General features: G+C 49.6%; 2 protein-coding genes across 9 annotated transcripts in view; one reads left to right on the top strand and one right to left on the bottom strand.

Moving 5' to 3' along the window:
* Window positions 1-221: 221 nt before the first annotated feature.
* CAMK2N2 (calcium/calmodulin dependent protein kinase II inhibitor 2) lies at window positions 222-2,618 on the bottom strand. The gene is made up of 2 exons (XM_021005568.2): window positions 1,803-2,618; window positions 222-1,218 (listed from the first exon to the last, which is right to left on the bottom strand). Exons 1-2 carry the CDS (start codon window positions 1,969-1,971, stop codon window positions 1,148-1,150), a joined length of 240 nt encoding a protein of 79 aa, XP_020861227.1. The 5' UTR covers window positions 1,972-2,618; the 3' UTR covers window positions 222-1,147.
* A 6,410-nt stretch (window positions 2,619-9,028) lies between these two features.
* Window positions 9,029-16,924, top strand: part of ECE2 (endothelin converting enzyme 2) — a 32,351-nt gene continuing 24,455 nt past the window's right edge. For 2 of the 8 annotated variants that reach the window (XM_021005558.2, XM_078154665.1), the window contains exons 1-3: window positions 9,029-9,178; window positions 10,941-11,027; window positions 13,275-13,410. In XM_021005558.2, coding sequence (XP_020861217.1) covers window positions 9,143-9,178; window positions 10,941-11,027; window positions 13,275-13,410 — 259 coding nt within the window. In that variant the 5' untranslated portion in view covers window positions 9,029-9,142. Of the gene's footprint in view, window positions 9,179-9,280; window positions 9,374-9,674; window positions 9,920-10,940; window positions 11,028-13,274; window positions 13,411-16,924 lie in introns of those variants that run through there. The other 6 variants (XM_021005564.2, XM_078154666.1, XM_021005565.2 and 3 more) reach the window with 5 other exon arrangements.

Here is a 16,924-nt window from a genome sequence, read left to right on the forward strand (position 1 = left end):
ACTCACTATGACTCAGACCCTGGGGCCTTGAAGGCAGTGGCTTTCAGAGCCTACCAGACCTGGAGGCTGAAAACAGGGTAGGCATTACGGTGAGGCATCCCCCTTACCTGACCGATCCATCCCCCGCCCTTTCATCTGCCTGAGCTCTGGAAGGGCAGGTGCCTGACTAAGCTAGAGCCTAGAGCTGGGTTGCCGAAGCCGGTCAGAGGCAGCAGCCAGGCTATGCACAGGTCTGTGTTTATTCACGAACTCCTGGTACAGTGAAGATGGGGGAACGGGGGACATTTACAGTGGTGCATCCCTGGGGCCCCTTTGGCATCCTCCCAGAGGCAGTGCATTCCCCAGGGACAGGGAGGCAGGGGATCCAAGGTGGAAAACAATGGGAAGCCTCCTGAGGAGGGGGTGGGGCTCCAGAACTCATCTAGACCATCTGGACAGACTGGCCGTGTGGGTACCGAGGTTAAGGGGCTTAAGCCTTGAGGCTGAGACCGTCCGCCAGGCGCGGACTATCTGTGGCCCAGACCAAGGGGGCTCTAGGAGAAGATCCAGTAAACAAAGAGTCGGATATAAAAATACAAATGTGCTAAGGCAGACAGACACCTTAGAAAGAGGCTGCGGATGGGGGACCCGCCAGACGCAGGGGCTGGGCTCCGGAGGGGAAGCTCATGCATGCAAGATGCAGCCAGACGTCCCTGGGGAGGGCGGCACGGAGGGACCCGTGTCCAGCTAGCTGCTTAGCTTGCAAACCGGCTGGAGGGAAGGGGCCGTGCGGGACAGGGCGCAGGGAATGAGCAGCGACAATGACATGTCCGTGGCACCGGGCGCCACGCGTTTCTGTGTCCGTTTCTGTGTGCGGGGTGGGGCCACGGCCCGAGTCCTAAAGTGCATGAGCGGGGCGGGCCGGGGGCCGGGCGCTACAGGGGCTCCTGACCGGGCCGCGCCGCCACCTTGGTGCTGAAGCGGACAGCTCCGGAGCAGCGAGCAGCGGCGGCGGCCCGGGCGGAGCCGCTGGGTCCTGAGGCCCCGGCCCGCTGGAGCTGAGGCTGGGCCGGGAGCCCGGGCCGGGGGCGCCGGCAGCTTCATCGCCGTCCTGCGCTCCGGGCCGTTCCGAGGCGGGAACGGGAGCCCGCGGACCAAGCCGGCGCGTCTACACTCCCGACGGCGGCTTCTCCCCCATTCCCTTCAGCACGTCATCTATCCGGTCATCCTCGATCACCACTGCAGAACAAACAGCGCCTCAGTCCCGCGCGGACTCTGCGGCCTCGGAGCCCTCTTTCCCTCCCTCCCTCTCCGTCTCTGCAGCTATACGACGCTCTCTTCAGCTGCCTGTCAGCCAGTCTGCATCAGCCCCCTCCGCGTCCCGCTTCCGACCCAGGGTCCCCAGCATCCCAGGCTGCCCTCTCCTTTCCGACCCGAACGCATCCGACCCTGCTTCTCCCCGCCCCCCAGCCAGCTTCCAACATTCCAGCTCGGCTTCCAACCTCCTGGCTCAGCTCACTGTCCCTCCCATCGCTGCAACTCTCTAGTTAGGCAAGGCGGGCTCCAGGAGTCCCAGAGAATGGCGAAGGGAATGGGGGCACCGGGGAGATGGTAAAGGGCGCCTGCTAGGGGACCCCTTCGCGCACCCCGCTTCCCTTGCCCAGATCCAGAATCCGATCCCTAAGACAGCCTGGGGCTGCGGCAGGAGCAGCCCAGCCGGGGGATGGAGTAGGGTTGGATGGGATGGGGAGCCGCCGACTGGTGGGGGGGCGTCGCTGGAGGCTGGTTTCTGGGTCAGGCGGGTGGGTCCCAGGCCTCCCTACCTCTCTTGGCCCTGCCGATCTGGCCCAGCTTAGGGGGCCGTTTGGCTTGGTTGCCCGCAAAGAAGGAGTTGGTATCCTGGAGGCGGCAGCTGAAAGAGAGATCTGAGCCCTCCGAGTCGGCGCCGAAGCGGCCCATCTTGTCCTCGCTGTAAGGGAGGATTTCCGACATGGTGCAGTCTAGTCCGGCTGTCAGGAGGACTGAGCGAGGACCACTGTGGGGTGTGTTGCGTGTGTCTATGTGTGTGCGCCTCTGTGTGTGTGTGTATCTACGTGTGTGTGCGTATGTATGTGCGCGTGTATGTGCGCGCGCTTCTGTGTGTGCGTGAGTGTGTGGTGTGTGTGTGTGTGTGCGTGTGCGCGCGCGCGCGCGAGCGCGCGGACCAGGAGGTGGGGGGTGGGTAGGGGGGAGGCAGCCTGCCGTCTAGCTGGGAGCCGCGCCTGCTCGCCAGCCCTTCTTCTCCTCCTCCTCCTCCTCTTCCTCCTCCTCCTTCTTCCAGTCCAGAGTGAGTCCGGGGCCGAGGGAGCCCTACATCATAAGGAAAACCGGGGGAAGGATGAAGTCATGCAGCATCCGGGCCTGCGATGGGCAGCTGGGCTACCGTGCCCTCCCCTCGCAGCCCTCAATCTCCCCAGGCCTCTGGGCTATCTGAACCGACTGAGAAGCTGGCGAGCGCCTAGGCAAGCTGGCTGGCGGGCGGGCAGGCTGGCAGGCAGGTGGGGGGCAAGGCGCGGCAGAGCCCAGGAGGCGGAGGCGGAGGGGGCGGTGTGTGCGCGAGCGGAATGACAATGAGAGGCCGGACTGCGGCAGAGCTTGGCGGGGCGGGGCCGGGCCGGATAGGGAAGGCCGGTGGCAGCCGTGGGGGGGGGGGAGCGGAGATAGGGAGATCCGAAGACTGGGATCACGGAAGCACGGAAAAGGAAAGGACACGGTGAGGCCGGAGCCCCGGATGGCCTAGCCCCGGGTACAAGCCCCACAACAGGTGGCTAAGGGGTGGGGGTGGGGGTGGGGTCGCCCGGGAGTCGTGCTGACGCCACAGTCACCGCCGCACCCGCAGCTCTGACCCCGAAACACCTCTGCCCCTTCCCCGCCGGCTGAAATCCAGGCAGAATAACCCCGGCGTGGAACCTACAGAGACGGCCTGGCTGGGGCGAAGCGGGACAGGGGCTTAATCGGGGTCAGAGTAGGGCACGCGGCAGAGTAAGCGCCAGGCATCCTGATGGTCCTCTTCTTCCTTCTCCTGTCCCTATCCAGAGTGCTCCCTCTTCTCTTCTCCCCAGGGGCCACATCGGGGCAAGAAACTGGGTGGGGGGCCTATTAGCTCTCCCCACCCTCGGCGTTGCTGAGCTACAGCCATCCTCTCCTGTCCCTCCGTTCCAGGAGGATTCCTCTCAATGGCAATACACCAGGACTCACACAGACCGCCAAGCCACCCTTTCATTGAGCTGGGGGTGGGGGAGGGGCGGGGAGTGGCGAGGAGCGTGCATCACTAGAGGTGGCTTCCACCCTTTCCTTGCCTCTCCTCCCCCCCCGTGTCCCTCCCCCACCCCAAACTCCTTCCACCTAAATAGCTGTCACCGTCACCGGAACCGCTTACCATGCGTGACACGCAGGTGTGCACGTGGGGCTAGGCCTCTGGCTTCCTCTGCCTGCCTTCCTGCCCGCCTTCCTCCTCCCTACCAGCGTCACACCTAGCGTCCTGCTGCCTAGGACACGAAGATACACCCTGTCCCAGACACAGGTCTGCTGTTATTACAAATGATGAAGACAACAAGAACCCACTTCCAGGGAACCTCTAAAGTGCTTCCTCTCTCCACTCTCTGTTTTCATCTTCAACTGCCAGCCCTGGTTGGGTTGGAGGAGGGGAAAGACTGGCATTATGATCCCTATTTCACACATGCAGAAACTGAGTCTGGAGGAGACCTAATCATTCATCAGAGGGTCGTAGAATTAGAGCTGATGGTTCCTTAGGTACTAGTTAGTCCAACCCTTTCCTTTTACAGATCAAGAAACTAAGGTTCAGAGAAGCTTGCCATTTAGCTCATCTAGGTAGAGTCTGGATTTCAACCCAAGCCTTATGACCACAAAGCCCAAAGGACTCTTTCCACCTATGTAACCTTACTATGGTTCCCACAATCAGTGGAAGGCTTGAAGCCATGGGCTCCAGTCCTGACTCTGAAGCTTCCGGAGCTGGGGCTTTCTTCATTTCTTTGAGCCAAAGTTAGGCTAGCTGTCTCTAATTTCTGCCCCTCCCACAGAGCCTCTGGGCTATCCCTGGTCACTCTTTATAACCCCCAGGTGCAGAGGGAAGGCCTTTCTAGAGCCTGGTGCCCCTCTGAGCCTCTGCCAGGCCAAGTCCTCCAGCACAGTCTCCAATTCAGCCCACTTCTAGAAACCTGGGGCAGGGGAAGGCAAATTGGTTGAAAAGTGCTTCACCATCACCATCAGCTAGAGGAAGTAGCTGGAGTATGGGAAGCTGGCTATTTTGAGACATTACTATTCTGCTGGTGGCTGACTCTGACTTGAAGTCAGGCAGTGACATTTATGAAGAGTCTACTGAAGACTGACCCAGGCTTTTCCTTTATAAAAAAGTTTTTATTGGCATTCTTTTCTCTCTTTTAATCTCAATCTCATTTTCTCATGGCTCTCCCCCTTGTGTTACAAGTACAAGGCAAGTCTGAAAACGCATACCTTGTTCTGGGTCTGTAGTCACCATCTCTCTGCCAAAACAGGAGACATGAAGGCATGAAGATAGTTGAATGCTAATGTCTTAGTTTACTTTCCTGATCACTCAGGACAGGGCATAATGACTACTATATGGATCTACTCACCACCCCTGTGGCTTCTCAGACCAAAACTCTACCCTAGCCACCAATCCCCTCTACGCTTTGTGGCCCCTTATTTTCTTTTGCATTTGCAGTATTTAGCACAGCACCAGCATTTAGTAAGCACCTTGAAAATGCCTGTCAGTTCATTGCTCAGTTCATCACTCATTTGGTCATGTCCTGCCCCACCCCCTTCGGTCCCTGTGGCCAATTTCTGCGCCTTCTTCCTTCATTTGTGGCCAGGGCTCTTGGAAAGCATGTATCTCTTCAAAAGAAACATCCCAGCATTCCTTTGCTGCTACAGAATGACCAGTGCTGGATTCCTTCTATAGAGAATATATAAACTATCTAAATACATATAGGTACAAACCCAGGGACAGACTGTATTTCACCAGAATACCAGTCCAACTTTACTATTTTCGTTGCTATGTGACCCTGAGCAAGTCACACATCCTTTATTGGTGTGTTTGCTCATCTCAGAGGGGTTGGGGGAGGTTGGATGAAATGATCTCCAAATGACTTCCTGCCCTAAATCTATGGTGCAGTAACCAAGGAAGGGACGATACCAGAGTTAAAATTAATGTGGATGATCATAAATAGACGTGGATGACGACCAAGCAAAATTGCCTGAGGAGGAACAGTTAGACATGTAGGAGAAAAACCAAGAGAGACCGGTGTCAGGAAAACCAACTGGAGATAGCATCCAGGAAGAGAGAGTGGGCAGATGGGCTTTGGAGAGGTCAGAGAGGGTGATGACTGAAAAATGGTCATGGCGTAGGCTTGTTTGAACTACGTTTTTGTTATGGAAGAGGTTTATGGATGGGAGGCAAAGTGTATTGAGGAATAATTGATGAAAATCCCAAAGCATGAATAAAAAAATTTTTTTAAACAAAAAGGGAGAATGGTGTTCATTACAAAAAGAGGTGGAGGCCTCCAAAGACCAATTTTGAGAGAGGATGGAAGGAGTAGAATATGGGTGACATCGATGAAGGTCAATGAAGTTTAAACATATGGAACCTCATGACAAATGATGGCCTCAGTCTTCTCTGTGGGATAGAGAATGATGTCTGTGGAGGGTTGGGTTGAAGGGAGAAGAGAAGATTTGGAAGAGCTACCCTGAAGAATGTGAGAGAGAATAAGTAAGGCCTGGAAGAAAGTATTGATTGTCCTGCAGGTGATCTGAGGGAATAGAAGGCAAAATTTTGCCCAGGACCCAGCCAGGAATTTCCTTCAGCAGCATCTGGTCCCTTGAGATGAGTGGAGAGGGCAGATGTAGAAGTGATGTTGGGATGAAGGTTAGGGTGGGAAAGGTCCAAGAGTCAAGAGGTTCAAACGGTCTGGACCTGAGGGACCATAGAACTGGGCATGTAATGTTGGACTTGGTTGGTATGTTGGTTAGTTTTGCCAAACTTTTTTTCTTTTTCGTCCTTTGTTATAAGGGATATCTCTTTGGGAGGGGACATGGGGAGGGAAATATTGGGAAACGGAAGAAATGTAAAAGCAAGAGATATCAATTAAAAGGTGGTTTTTAAAAGAGATCTGTCAGAATTTGTCTTGCCAGGCATTTGCTAATAGCAATCAGTCAACATGGCATGGTGGCTAGGGGGCTGGACTTTGAGCCTGGGAAACATGGTTGAATCCTGACTTACTAGCTGTGTAACCCTGGGCAAGTCATTGAACCTCTGAGTCTCAATTTCCTTACCTATAAAACTGGGATAATAGCACGTGCTTCATGCAATCAAAAGACATTAATAAGTGCCTCTGAGTGCTAGGTACTGTTTTAGGCTCTAGGGATGCTCTCATAGGGGCAATCAATCAATAAGCATTTATTAATGGCTTACTGTATATTGTGCTAATCATGGGAGATACAAAGAAAAATTACAGACATCTCTTGCCCTCAAGGAACTTACATTCTAATAGGGGAGACCACATATAGGAAGGTAACCTTAGAGGAGAAGGCTTCAGGGTTAGGAAAGCCTCCTGGAGGAAGTAGCAATTGAGCAGAAGTGTAAAGGGGACCAGGGATGTTAAGAGGTGGAGATAAGGAGAGAAAGCATCCTTCCTCCTAAGGACAGCGTGGGAAAGAGCCAAAAGGCTGAAGAAGAGAGATGGAATGTTGTGGATGATGAAAGGCCAATGTAAGCTGGTCAGAAGACTGAAAAGAAAGGCTAGCAGTCTGTCATTTTGCATGTCAGGAAGGTGAGGACCAGAGAGGTTTGGGGATTTGCCCAGGGTCACTCAAATAGTAAATGGTGGAACCAGGATTCAAACCCAGGTCTTCTGATTCCAAAGCCATCATTTCTCCCCATTTTGCTGCTCTGCCTGCCTCTAAAACAGGGGCTCTTCATCCTTTTGTGCATGTCTTTGCCAGAGATCTTTATGAGTAGCACAGAAAATCATGTACCTATGATGTGTTGAGGGGCTGATCTGGACTTATGGGAAAACCTGAGAGAAACTCTGGGGACTCCTTGCAGATTTCTAAGTCTATAATTCTATTTAAGTATTTGGAAGTCATCCAGATGGTCAATAATGGCCAGGAGAAGTAAAAACAAAACATTCTCTTCCACAAAGACTGAGTCCACCATTGTCATTCCTTCGTCATCTGAGTGTTCTGTGCTGGGAACAATTTGTGAAAAGATGGGAACAGTAGAATAGCTGGGAAAGGGGACATAAATTGGGTCATTATTCAAAGTCCTGGACTTCCCTTGCCAAATTCTTGTACCTTGTAAAAAAAAAAAAGAAAAGATGAAGTTAGTTCGTTAAAAGAAAACAAAATCAGCTTATTTAAGGAATGACAGCAGAGAGATGCCCAGCTGCAGTGGCTGGATCTGTGATTTCACCAGAGTGGGGAAGTTCCAGTGCAGACCTTGTGGTTTCAACATATGGAGGGGAACAAGGGACCTCATGACAGATCTTTCTAGAAACAAGGATCTGCACTTCTATAGTTCTAGTTTTCTGGGGCACAGCTGAATTAAGTGAACCTGTCCAGGGCACAATGTTCATATGTGTCAGGAGCAGTAATCATGGCAAATATTATGTAAGGTTATAAGGTTTGCAACAGATATTACCTCAATTGAGCCTCATAACAACCCAGGAAGTTGATTATTATCCCCATCTTAAAGATGGGAAAACTGAGCTTGAGAAAGATTGTGTGACTTAGGGTAATAGAATCATTGATTTAGAGATGAAAGGAAACTTAGAACTCAGTTAGTCCAATCCCATTCATTTTACAGATAAGAAAAACTGAGACACAGAGGTAAAGTGATTTGCTCAGAATCACACTTCTAGTGAGTGTCTAAGGGAGGGATTTGAACCCAAGTCCACTATCTTATCCATTACATAATTGGCCTAGTGTTACATAGCTAATACCTACGGAAACAGGATTTGAACCCAGATCTAGGTCTTCCATAGCAGTATTCAGGGTGCATAATATCCAGAGTGAGGGAGAACACAGTCCTCCTGTCCTTGGGCCAGGTCAAATCACATCTGGAGTGTTGCTTCTAGTTCTGGGCATGACATTTTAGGAAGGATATTAACAGACTGGTGTGAATCCCAAATGGGGGGGACTGGAGATTATGCAATGAATGAAAGGATCAGTTGATGGAAATGGGAATGTTTAGCCTGTACAAGAGAAGAAGTGGACAGAGAGGGGCTGTGACAACTGTCTTGAAGTCTTTGCAAGGCTGCCCTGATTAGATTTGTTTTGCTTGTCCCCTAGCACCAGTAACAAACAGAGACATTACAGAGGGGCGAATTTAGATTTGGTGGGAAGGGAATATTCTTAACAATTAGAGTCATCCCAATATGAAAAGGACTGCTTGAAGAGCTCATGATTTCTCCCTTAGGGGAGGTTGTTAGGAAGGGACTGGATAACTACAGCCGATGATGGGGAAGGGGGGGATTCATGGCCAGGCATCTTCCATAGGATGACTTCTTTGGTGCCTTCCACCTCAATAGATTCTCTTAGAAGGGCAAGATATGTTTATTTATTGTTTTATCTACTTCAAGTATTCTCAGGTGTTCAAAATATTGAATGAATGAAAGAAAAACGTTTGTTAAGCCTTTATGATATATACCATACGCTGTCCTGAGATCTGGGGATACACATAAAAAGTGAAAGTCCCAGCTTTCCATGGAGCTAACATAGATAGCAGAATATTGAGTTTAAATTTAATGTTAAAAAAAAACTCCCCGGAGGCAAAAATAGAATGCTTTGCTTTCCCCCCAAAAGAAATGTAGATGCCTCTTTATTTTTAAAAAGTAGTGCCTAGCACATAGTAGGTCCTTAAGAAGTTCCAGCTGATTGAAATTAAAAGATGGGATAATACGTCTGTGTGTAAACACCGCCTACAAGACCCTTTTCCAAGGCAGTGGCCATTCTCGAGGGGCTCGGAAAGGAAAAGCTGTTGGGGCTGTTTCTGCAGAGAAGGATGGGTAAACCTGGCATGTGAGATTGTCAACCGCAAGCGTGCCGAGTGCAAGCCTCTTGTGTGTAAGCTGGGTTGGTGGGGTCGAGAATGGGCCACCCAGGGCTGGAGACGATGGGCAGCTTGGTGAGTGGGCGCTTCCGGGACTGGCCAGAAGGCCTTGGTGGTTTTGTTTGTTTGTTTTTGGTGGTGGCGGCATTGTGAGGTCTGTTGTGGGAGGATCTGCCAGTCTGACCGACGTCTGTAAACAGGCAATAGAACTCGGGGGAGGGGGCGGGGTGGTGACCAGTGGACCTTGAGCTCCTGGGAGGATTCTCCAGGGTGAGTGGGTGCACCCAGAAGGGGAGAGGGGTCCGGAGGTTCAAGGGAGGGAAGAGGTGGCTTCTTAGGGAATGTGAGAAGAGAAGTGGAGTTCAGATGGCACGGACAGGGGTGGGCTCTGCTGGATTGGTGGGCACAGGAGTGGGACTAGCGGAGCCCCGGCGCAGCGGTCTGTGTCCAGGGCCCTCCTCTTTCCTCCAAACCTCCCCACCCCCCGCCCCCGGCTGGGGTGCTCCCCAGCCGCCTGGGCTCCGCCTCCCACGTCCCCTCCCCTCCGCCAGGTCCGGCGCTCAGGGAGTGGGGAGAACCTGGGAGGGCGGGGGCTGTGGCGACGGCTGTTGCTGCTGTGCCGCCGCTACTGCCGCCGCCGCCGCCGCCGCTACCCTGGAGTTGGCCTTGGCCATGGCGGGTGGAGGAGGAGGAGGCGCTGGGGGCCCAGGCCGGGCAGTTCCAGCCAGGGGGCCGCCAAACCTAGCCTAGCCTAGCCTGGGAGGTGCCCATCCCCAGCCCATCATGAGCTTGGCCCTGCAGGAGCTGGGCGGAGGCGTGAGTGTGGGACCGGGAGCCAGAAACAAGGAGGCAGGAGGGTGGGGGGTGGGAGACTGAGCCCCTGGCTCTGGGCTAGTATGGGATGAGGGAGTTGGCAAGAGGCTCGGGACCGAGGGGAGCAGAGCAGAACGTAGAGAAGCATCTCTGGGCGGGTGGGGGGCAGGAGGTGCGCTCCACATCCCAACTCTCTACCTTTCCACCTCCATCCACCCTTACTCAACCCTAGCCTGGCCCCCGCCCCAGTGCGTCCAGAAGAGACAATTGAGGGAGTGATATCCTGGAAGGGAAAAGCAAAGAAACACCGGTGGGGTGGGGGTGGGGAGCTGCCCTCACCACCTCCTGCCTGGAGTTTCAGTGAATACACAGTATATATCCCACCCCCACACCCTTACCTCATCCGTAGGCTGTGCCCTGCTCAGGTCAACCAGTAGGCAGTCTTGGGAGCCTCATGCACAGGGGAGCCCAGTAGGGAAGGTGGCTGCAGCCTTAGCAAAAACAAACAAACAAATTGCTGTGCAATAGGGGGAGGGTGGGAGAGGGGCAGGAAAGGAACCTGCCTTTCCCACCTCTGAACCTTTACCTCACCCCTAGTCTATGACCTGGCCCAGGTCCCCTAGAGAGCCGTCCTGGGGGATTGTTGCATTTGAAATGGAAGGGAGGGGCAGAGAAACGGAGAGACCTCTTTTCCTTGGATTGTGGAACAGGGAATCTGAGGAGAAGGAGTTGGAGAGCTGGGGGCAGAGAAAAGGCTGACAGAATTGTAGGCTCCTCTCCTGTACACTTCTCCTGTTCTTCTAGAGAACTACCATACCAGAAGTTCTCTGAGGGCAGATCTTTTTCCAGACCCCCCCCTTCCCCATAGATAATAAATGTTTAGTGAATGGCTTTGGTTGAGCAGAAAGTGCTACAGACTCAGGCATTCTAGGGATCCACCCAGAAGGGATGGGAGAGAAGGGCCGGCTTAGAGGAGGCAGTCTCTCTCCCTCTGACACCTGTTTCTCTGCCTACATCCCCGCAGATGTTGGAGTATAAGCGGGCTACCCTTCGAGATGATGAGGCCCCCGAGCCTTCACTGGATGGCATTGCCTCTCCAGACACCATGGAGGTCTGCATGATCTGTTGGGGGATGGGGGTAGGGAAGAGGGGGCCTCCCTGCAGTCTGCTCCCTTTGTCACCTTTTAGTTATGGGAAGCTAGAAGGTGCGGTGGACCTGAAGTGGAATCTTGGCTCATACATTTACTAGCTGTGTGACCTTTGGCACACACTTTCACTCCTTGGGTCTGTTTATTCATCTGTAAAATGAGGGGGGCTGGACCAGATGATCCAGAACTTTTATTCTGTGACCTCTTAGGCCTCAGTTTCCCCATCTGTAACATGAGGGGTGTTGGCCCCGAGGACCTCCAAAGTCCCTTTGATTCTGAATGTCCTAACCCTTCGTACCAGGCCAGCCTGACCCCTCCCTGCCTTGTTGATGTCCACTGTCCCTGAACATGAGGGTCAGGGTGAGAGCCCAGCAGGCTGAGGCTTCATAAGTGGGCTGGAGGAGTCATCTGTAGCTCATTGATCAGAGTTAACCCGACTGATCGATAACATTGGGTTGGTGTTCACATACAGCCCTGTTTACAAAGCATTTTCCACACCTTCTTATTTGACTATATTAATCACAAGTGTGGGGCAGTATAGTATAGTGGGGAGATGGCCAACCTTGGATTTAGAAAGACCTGGGTTCAAGTCTGGACTCTGATACATACCAGGTGTGCCACCCTGAGCAAGTGACTTGCCATCCCAGTGCCCGAGGCAAGCTCTAAGACTAATCAATCAACATTGGTTAAGCACCTACTATGTGCCAGTCATTTATGCTAAGCTGCAAATACAGAGAAGCTACAAATCTGTATTGGTGAAGTTTCCTACCTGGGTGAAATCACAGATCAGGACTTTCCTCCACCCCACCTAAAAAAAATGAATAATTATGGATTCAGCTTACATTCTTCTTTAAAAAGGGAAGCTGGGTATGGTGAGAAGAGTGCAGAAGCTTGTCTCTGACATGAGCTGTATGACCTTGGGCAAATCACTGAAGTTCTCCAGGCCTCGGTTTGTTTCTCTATAGAATGGGGATACGGCTTCTAATATTTCATTCTGCTATGCTGTAACTGCCCAGGGTCTCCTACCTGGTCGGGACCAGAGTTGAACTCAGATCTTCCTGACTCCAAGGTTGGCCCTGTCCCCAAGATACTGTGCTGACTTTTTGCTCTCATAATTGTAGTCACACAGGACAGAATGATGAGTGTTTTGCAAACAGAGCAGTATACAGTATGATAAGAGTTTATAATATTCCCTTTAGTGCATCCCACATGAGGCACTGTGGCACAACATTGGCATCAGGACCTCAGTTCTAATCCTGCCCCCTGACACATTTTGGCCGTGTGACACCAGGCCACCTTTCTGTGCCTCAGCGGTTCTCTTAGACTAAAAGTTATAGAATAGTGGCTGGGCTTCATCAGAGAACGGAGTTTCCACACTGGGAGCACCCTACACTCATGAAGTCACATGTGTGGACCAAAAAAAACCCCAACCCACCTCCTGCAGTTACTTCGAAGATCGAATGAGATCAGTTATGTAAAGCACTTTGTAAAGCTCAAGACACTATACAAATGAGAGGGGTTAGAATTCCATGGCTAGATCTATCTGCCCCTTGACTTTCCTTTCCTTTCTAGGTTTCCATCAGCATTATTCAGAGGAAAGAGTGATTAACTATAAAGTTAGAGGACCTGGGTTCAAATCCCATGTCTGATGCTCACAACTTTTATGACCTTGAACAAGTCACTACTTACTTAGCTTCCCTGAGCTTCAGCTTCCTTCTCTGTAAAATGAAGGGGTTGGACTGAATGACCTCTGGGGTCCCGTCCAGCCTTAGATCTACCTCCCTGGACTCAGTTTCCTCATATGTCAAGTGAGTTAGATGAAATGACCTCTGAAGTGCCTTCTGGCTCTCGTCCAATAATCCTGTGATTTCATGTTCTCCATTCCCCTTAGAGTGTCTGAGAGTGTCACTCAGTTAGGTTGTGCAATGGGCCTGGAGTCAGGGAGACCCGAGTTCAAATTCTGCCTTAGCCACTTACTAGCAATGTGACCCTGGGCAAGTCACTCAGCCTCTGTCTGCCTCGGTTTCCACCCCTAGAAAGTAGGATAATAATAGCACCTAGCCCCCAGGGTTGTGGTGAGGATCAAATTCCTGTTTATAAAGTCCTTAGCATAGTGCGTGACACGTAGTAGGTGCTATATAAGTACTGGCTATTGTTCTTATTATTATTCTAGTTTATAGCTCCTCCCTCTCTTCACTTTGTCCCCTTAGGTGGGCTTCCGAAAAAGGTCAGGACATCTCTTGGGCTCCCGAACACAGCTAGAACTGACTTTAATGGGCATCTCTCTGCTGCTGGCCATCTTGCTCTTGGGCTGTTCTATTACCCTGGGGGTCCAGTACAGCCAAGGTAGGTGAGTCTCAGGCTCCTCCCCTGCCTTTGGGGGCCAGCATAGAAAATGGCCTGCATCAGATCGCAGTACAGTACTTACTAGCTTCATGATCTTGAGCTCTGGTGCCAAGGAAAACTTCTCGAGGAAAAGGTAAGGGCGTTCTTGAGGGCAGCAGCGATTGCTTCATTTTTCCTCTTTGTAGCAATGCCTGGTGCCCAGGACAGGACCTGGCACTCAGTAGGTACTCTGTAAATGCCTGTTGGATGAATGAATAATTAGAAATGTTCTGATGTGGAACAGGCTGCCTCTGGAGGTGGGGGCTCTTCCTTCTGGAGCTCTTCACGCAGAGGCTGGAGGATCACTTTTTGGGGGTGTCATATGAAAGACTCCTTTTCTCATACTTGACTGCTACTGAGGTCTCTCCCAACTCTGAGGTTTTATTATTCTGTGACCTTGGGCGAGTCACTGGACACGATATGGTACAGTGGAAAGCATGCTGGGTGTGAAGTAAGAGGACTGGGTTCAAATCTCAGCCATGCCACTTAACTACTTTTCTTGCCTTGAGCAAGGTACCTAACTCTCTGAGCCTCAGTTCCCTCATCTGTAAAATGCCACAGGGTTGGCCTAGTTAATCTCAAAGGTCTCTTTTAGCTATACATCTTATGATGCTCATTCCTAAAATCTCTTCTGTTCAGTTTAGGGAAGCAGCTAAGGAGTGAATTCATGGTGGAGTGCCAGGTGGGGGGTTGAGAGGAGGCCCTGAGTTCTTCCTGCCTTGGTGCCTGACTCTTGTCCATTAGACTATGAGCTCTTCAAGAGCAGGGACTCTCTTTTGCCTTTCTTTGTATCCCAAGTGCTTAGCATAGTGCCTGGCACATAGTAGGTGCTTAATGAATGCTGTTGACTGACTGACTTTCCTCCCAGGTTTTCTCTCTTTATGGCTTCCTTACATCTATGACTTCCTCCATGCTTCCCATTTTTCTGGGGAAAAATGTTTCAGTTTTCCTCAACTAAATAAAGAGATTGGAGTCTATGATTGCAGCATGTAAATTCCATCAACCAATCAGTCAACAATTATTTGTTAAGCATCCACTGTGTGCCAGGGACTATTTTAGATGTTGGAGATGCAAATATAAAGTGAAACAGTCCTTTCCCTCAAAAACTTATGTTCTATCTGGGGAATATGTAGACAATTCATAGGCAGGTGAATAGATAATATATTCAAAATAAATACACAATAATTTTGAAAGGTGGGACTAATAAATGGGGGATTCAGGAAACGCCTCTTGAAGGAGATAGCACTTGAATTTAGCCTTGAAGCAAGCTTGGGGTTCCAAGAGGCAAAGGTGAGGAGGGAGAGAATTCCAGGTGTGGGAAACTGCCTGGGCAAAGGCATGGAGGCAGGAGGTGAAATGTTATGAAATGGAAACTTCAAATACTCCAGTTTGTCTGGTACTTAAAGTAAGTGAGAGAAATTAAGGTGTAATATTGTGGACAAATAGACTAAAACCAGATTAGGAGGGCTTTAGAAGCCAAACAGAACCAATAAAAATTCTTGAGTGTTAGAGTGATGTAGTCCGATCTGAGTTTTAGATGTATCAGTTTGCAAGCATAGTAATAAATGGAGCTTTCCTTAAAATGATAAGTAATATATACAGCATTATCTGTAATGGGGATAGACTAGAAGCATTCCCAATAAGATCAGAGGTGAAGCAGAATATCCATTGTCACCACTGTTATTCAATATTGTACTAGAAATACTAGCTGTAGCAATAAGATAAGAAAAAGAAATTGAAGGAATAAGTGTAGGCAATGAGGAAACAGAACTATCACTTTTTGCAGATGATATGAGGGTTTTACTTAGAGAAACCTAGAGAGTCAACTAAAAAAACCCAACTAATTGAAACAATTAGCAGCATCCGCAAAGTTGCAGAATATAAAATAAACCCACACAAATCAGCATTTCTGTATCTTACCAACAGAACCCAGCAGGAAGAGATAGAGAAATTCCATTCAAAATAACTGTAGACAATATAGAATACTTGGGAATCTACCTGCCAAGACATACATAGGAACTCTATGGACACAATTACAAAAAACTTTAAACAAATAAAGACAGATCTAAATCGCTGGAGAAATATCAATTGTTCATGGGTAGGCTGAGCCAATGTAATAAAAATGACAATATTGCCTAAGTTAATTTACTTATTCAGTGCCATACTGATCAAACTACCAAAGAATTACTTTACAGAGCTAGAAAAAATAGTAACAAAATTCATCCAGAGGAGCAAAAGTTCAAGCATATCAAGGGAATCAATTAAAAAAAAAATGTGAAGGAGGAGGGACTAGTAGTACCAGATCTCCAACTATACTACACGGTGGCAATCATCAACACAATCTGGTACTGATTAAGAAATAGAGTGGTTGATCAATAGACTAGATAAGGTACACAATATACAGAAGTAATCTAGTGTTTGGTAAGCCCAAATAATGGGGCAAGTACTGTTTGACAAAACTGCTGGGAAAACTGGGAAATAGCCTGGCAGAAACTAGGCATAGACCAACATCTCACACCTTTTGCCAAGATTGGCTCAAAATGAGTACATGATTTAGACACAAAGGATGATATAAGCAAATTGGTAAAACATGAAAGAAATTACCTATCGGAACTATGAATAGGGAAAGAATTCATAACTTACAGAGATGGGGAGGGGCTCATGAGAGGTAATTTTGACTACATAAAATTAAAAAGTTTTAGCACAAACAAAACCAGTACAGCCACAATTAGAAGAAAATCGAGAAATGGGGATGGGGAGAGAGGGGGAGAATCCTTGCACCAAGTTTTTCTGATAAAGCTCTCATTTCTCAAATATACAGGGAACTGAGCCAAATTTATAAGAATAAGAGCCATCTCCCAATTGATAAATGGACAAGGGATAATAACAGGCAGTTTTCAGAGGAAGAAATCAAACTCATGAAAAAAATACTCTAAATCACTAATAATTAGGGAAATGCAAAGAACCCTGAGATACCACCTCACATATATCAGATTGACTAAGAAGACAGAAAAGGAAAATGACAATGCTGGAAGGCATGGGGGAAAATGGGTTCACTAATGCACTGTGGTAGGACTGTAATCTAATCCAACCATTCTGAGAAGCAATTTGGAACAATGCCCCAAAAGCCATAAAATTGTGAATAGCCTTTGACTCAGCAATACTGCTATGAGGCCTATATCCCAAGGAGATCAAAGGAAAAGGAAAAGGACCCACATGTACAAAAATATTTATAGCAGCTCTTTTTTTGTGGTGGCCAAGAACTGAAAACTGAGGTGATGCCATTAATTAGGGAGTGGCTGAACAAGATATGGTATTTGGGGCAGCTAGATGGTGCAGTGGATAGAGCACCAGACCTGGAGTCAGAAAAACCTGGGTTCAAGTCCAAACTCAGACACTTACTAGCTGTGTGACCATGGGCAAGTCACTTAACCCTGATTGTCTCCAAAAAGAAAACTCAACAACTTATGGTATT

Source organism: Phascolarctos cinereus, unplaced genomic scaffold (assembly GCF_003287225.1).
Source record: "Phascolarctos cinereus isolate Bilbo 61053 unplaced genomic scaffold, phaCin_HiC Scaffold_5;HRSCAF=322, whole genome shotgun sequence".
In the NCBI taxonomy this organism is placed as follows: domain Eukaryota; kingdom Metazoa; phylum Chordata; class Mammalia; order Diprotodontia; family Phascolarctidae; genus Phascolarctos; species Phascolarctos cinereus.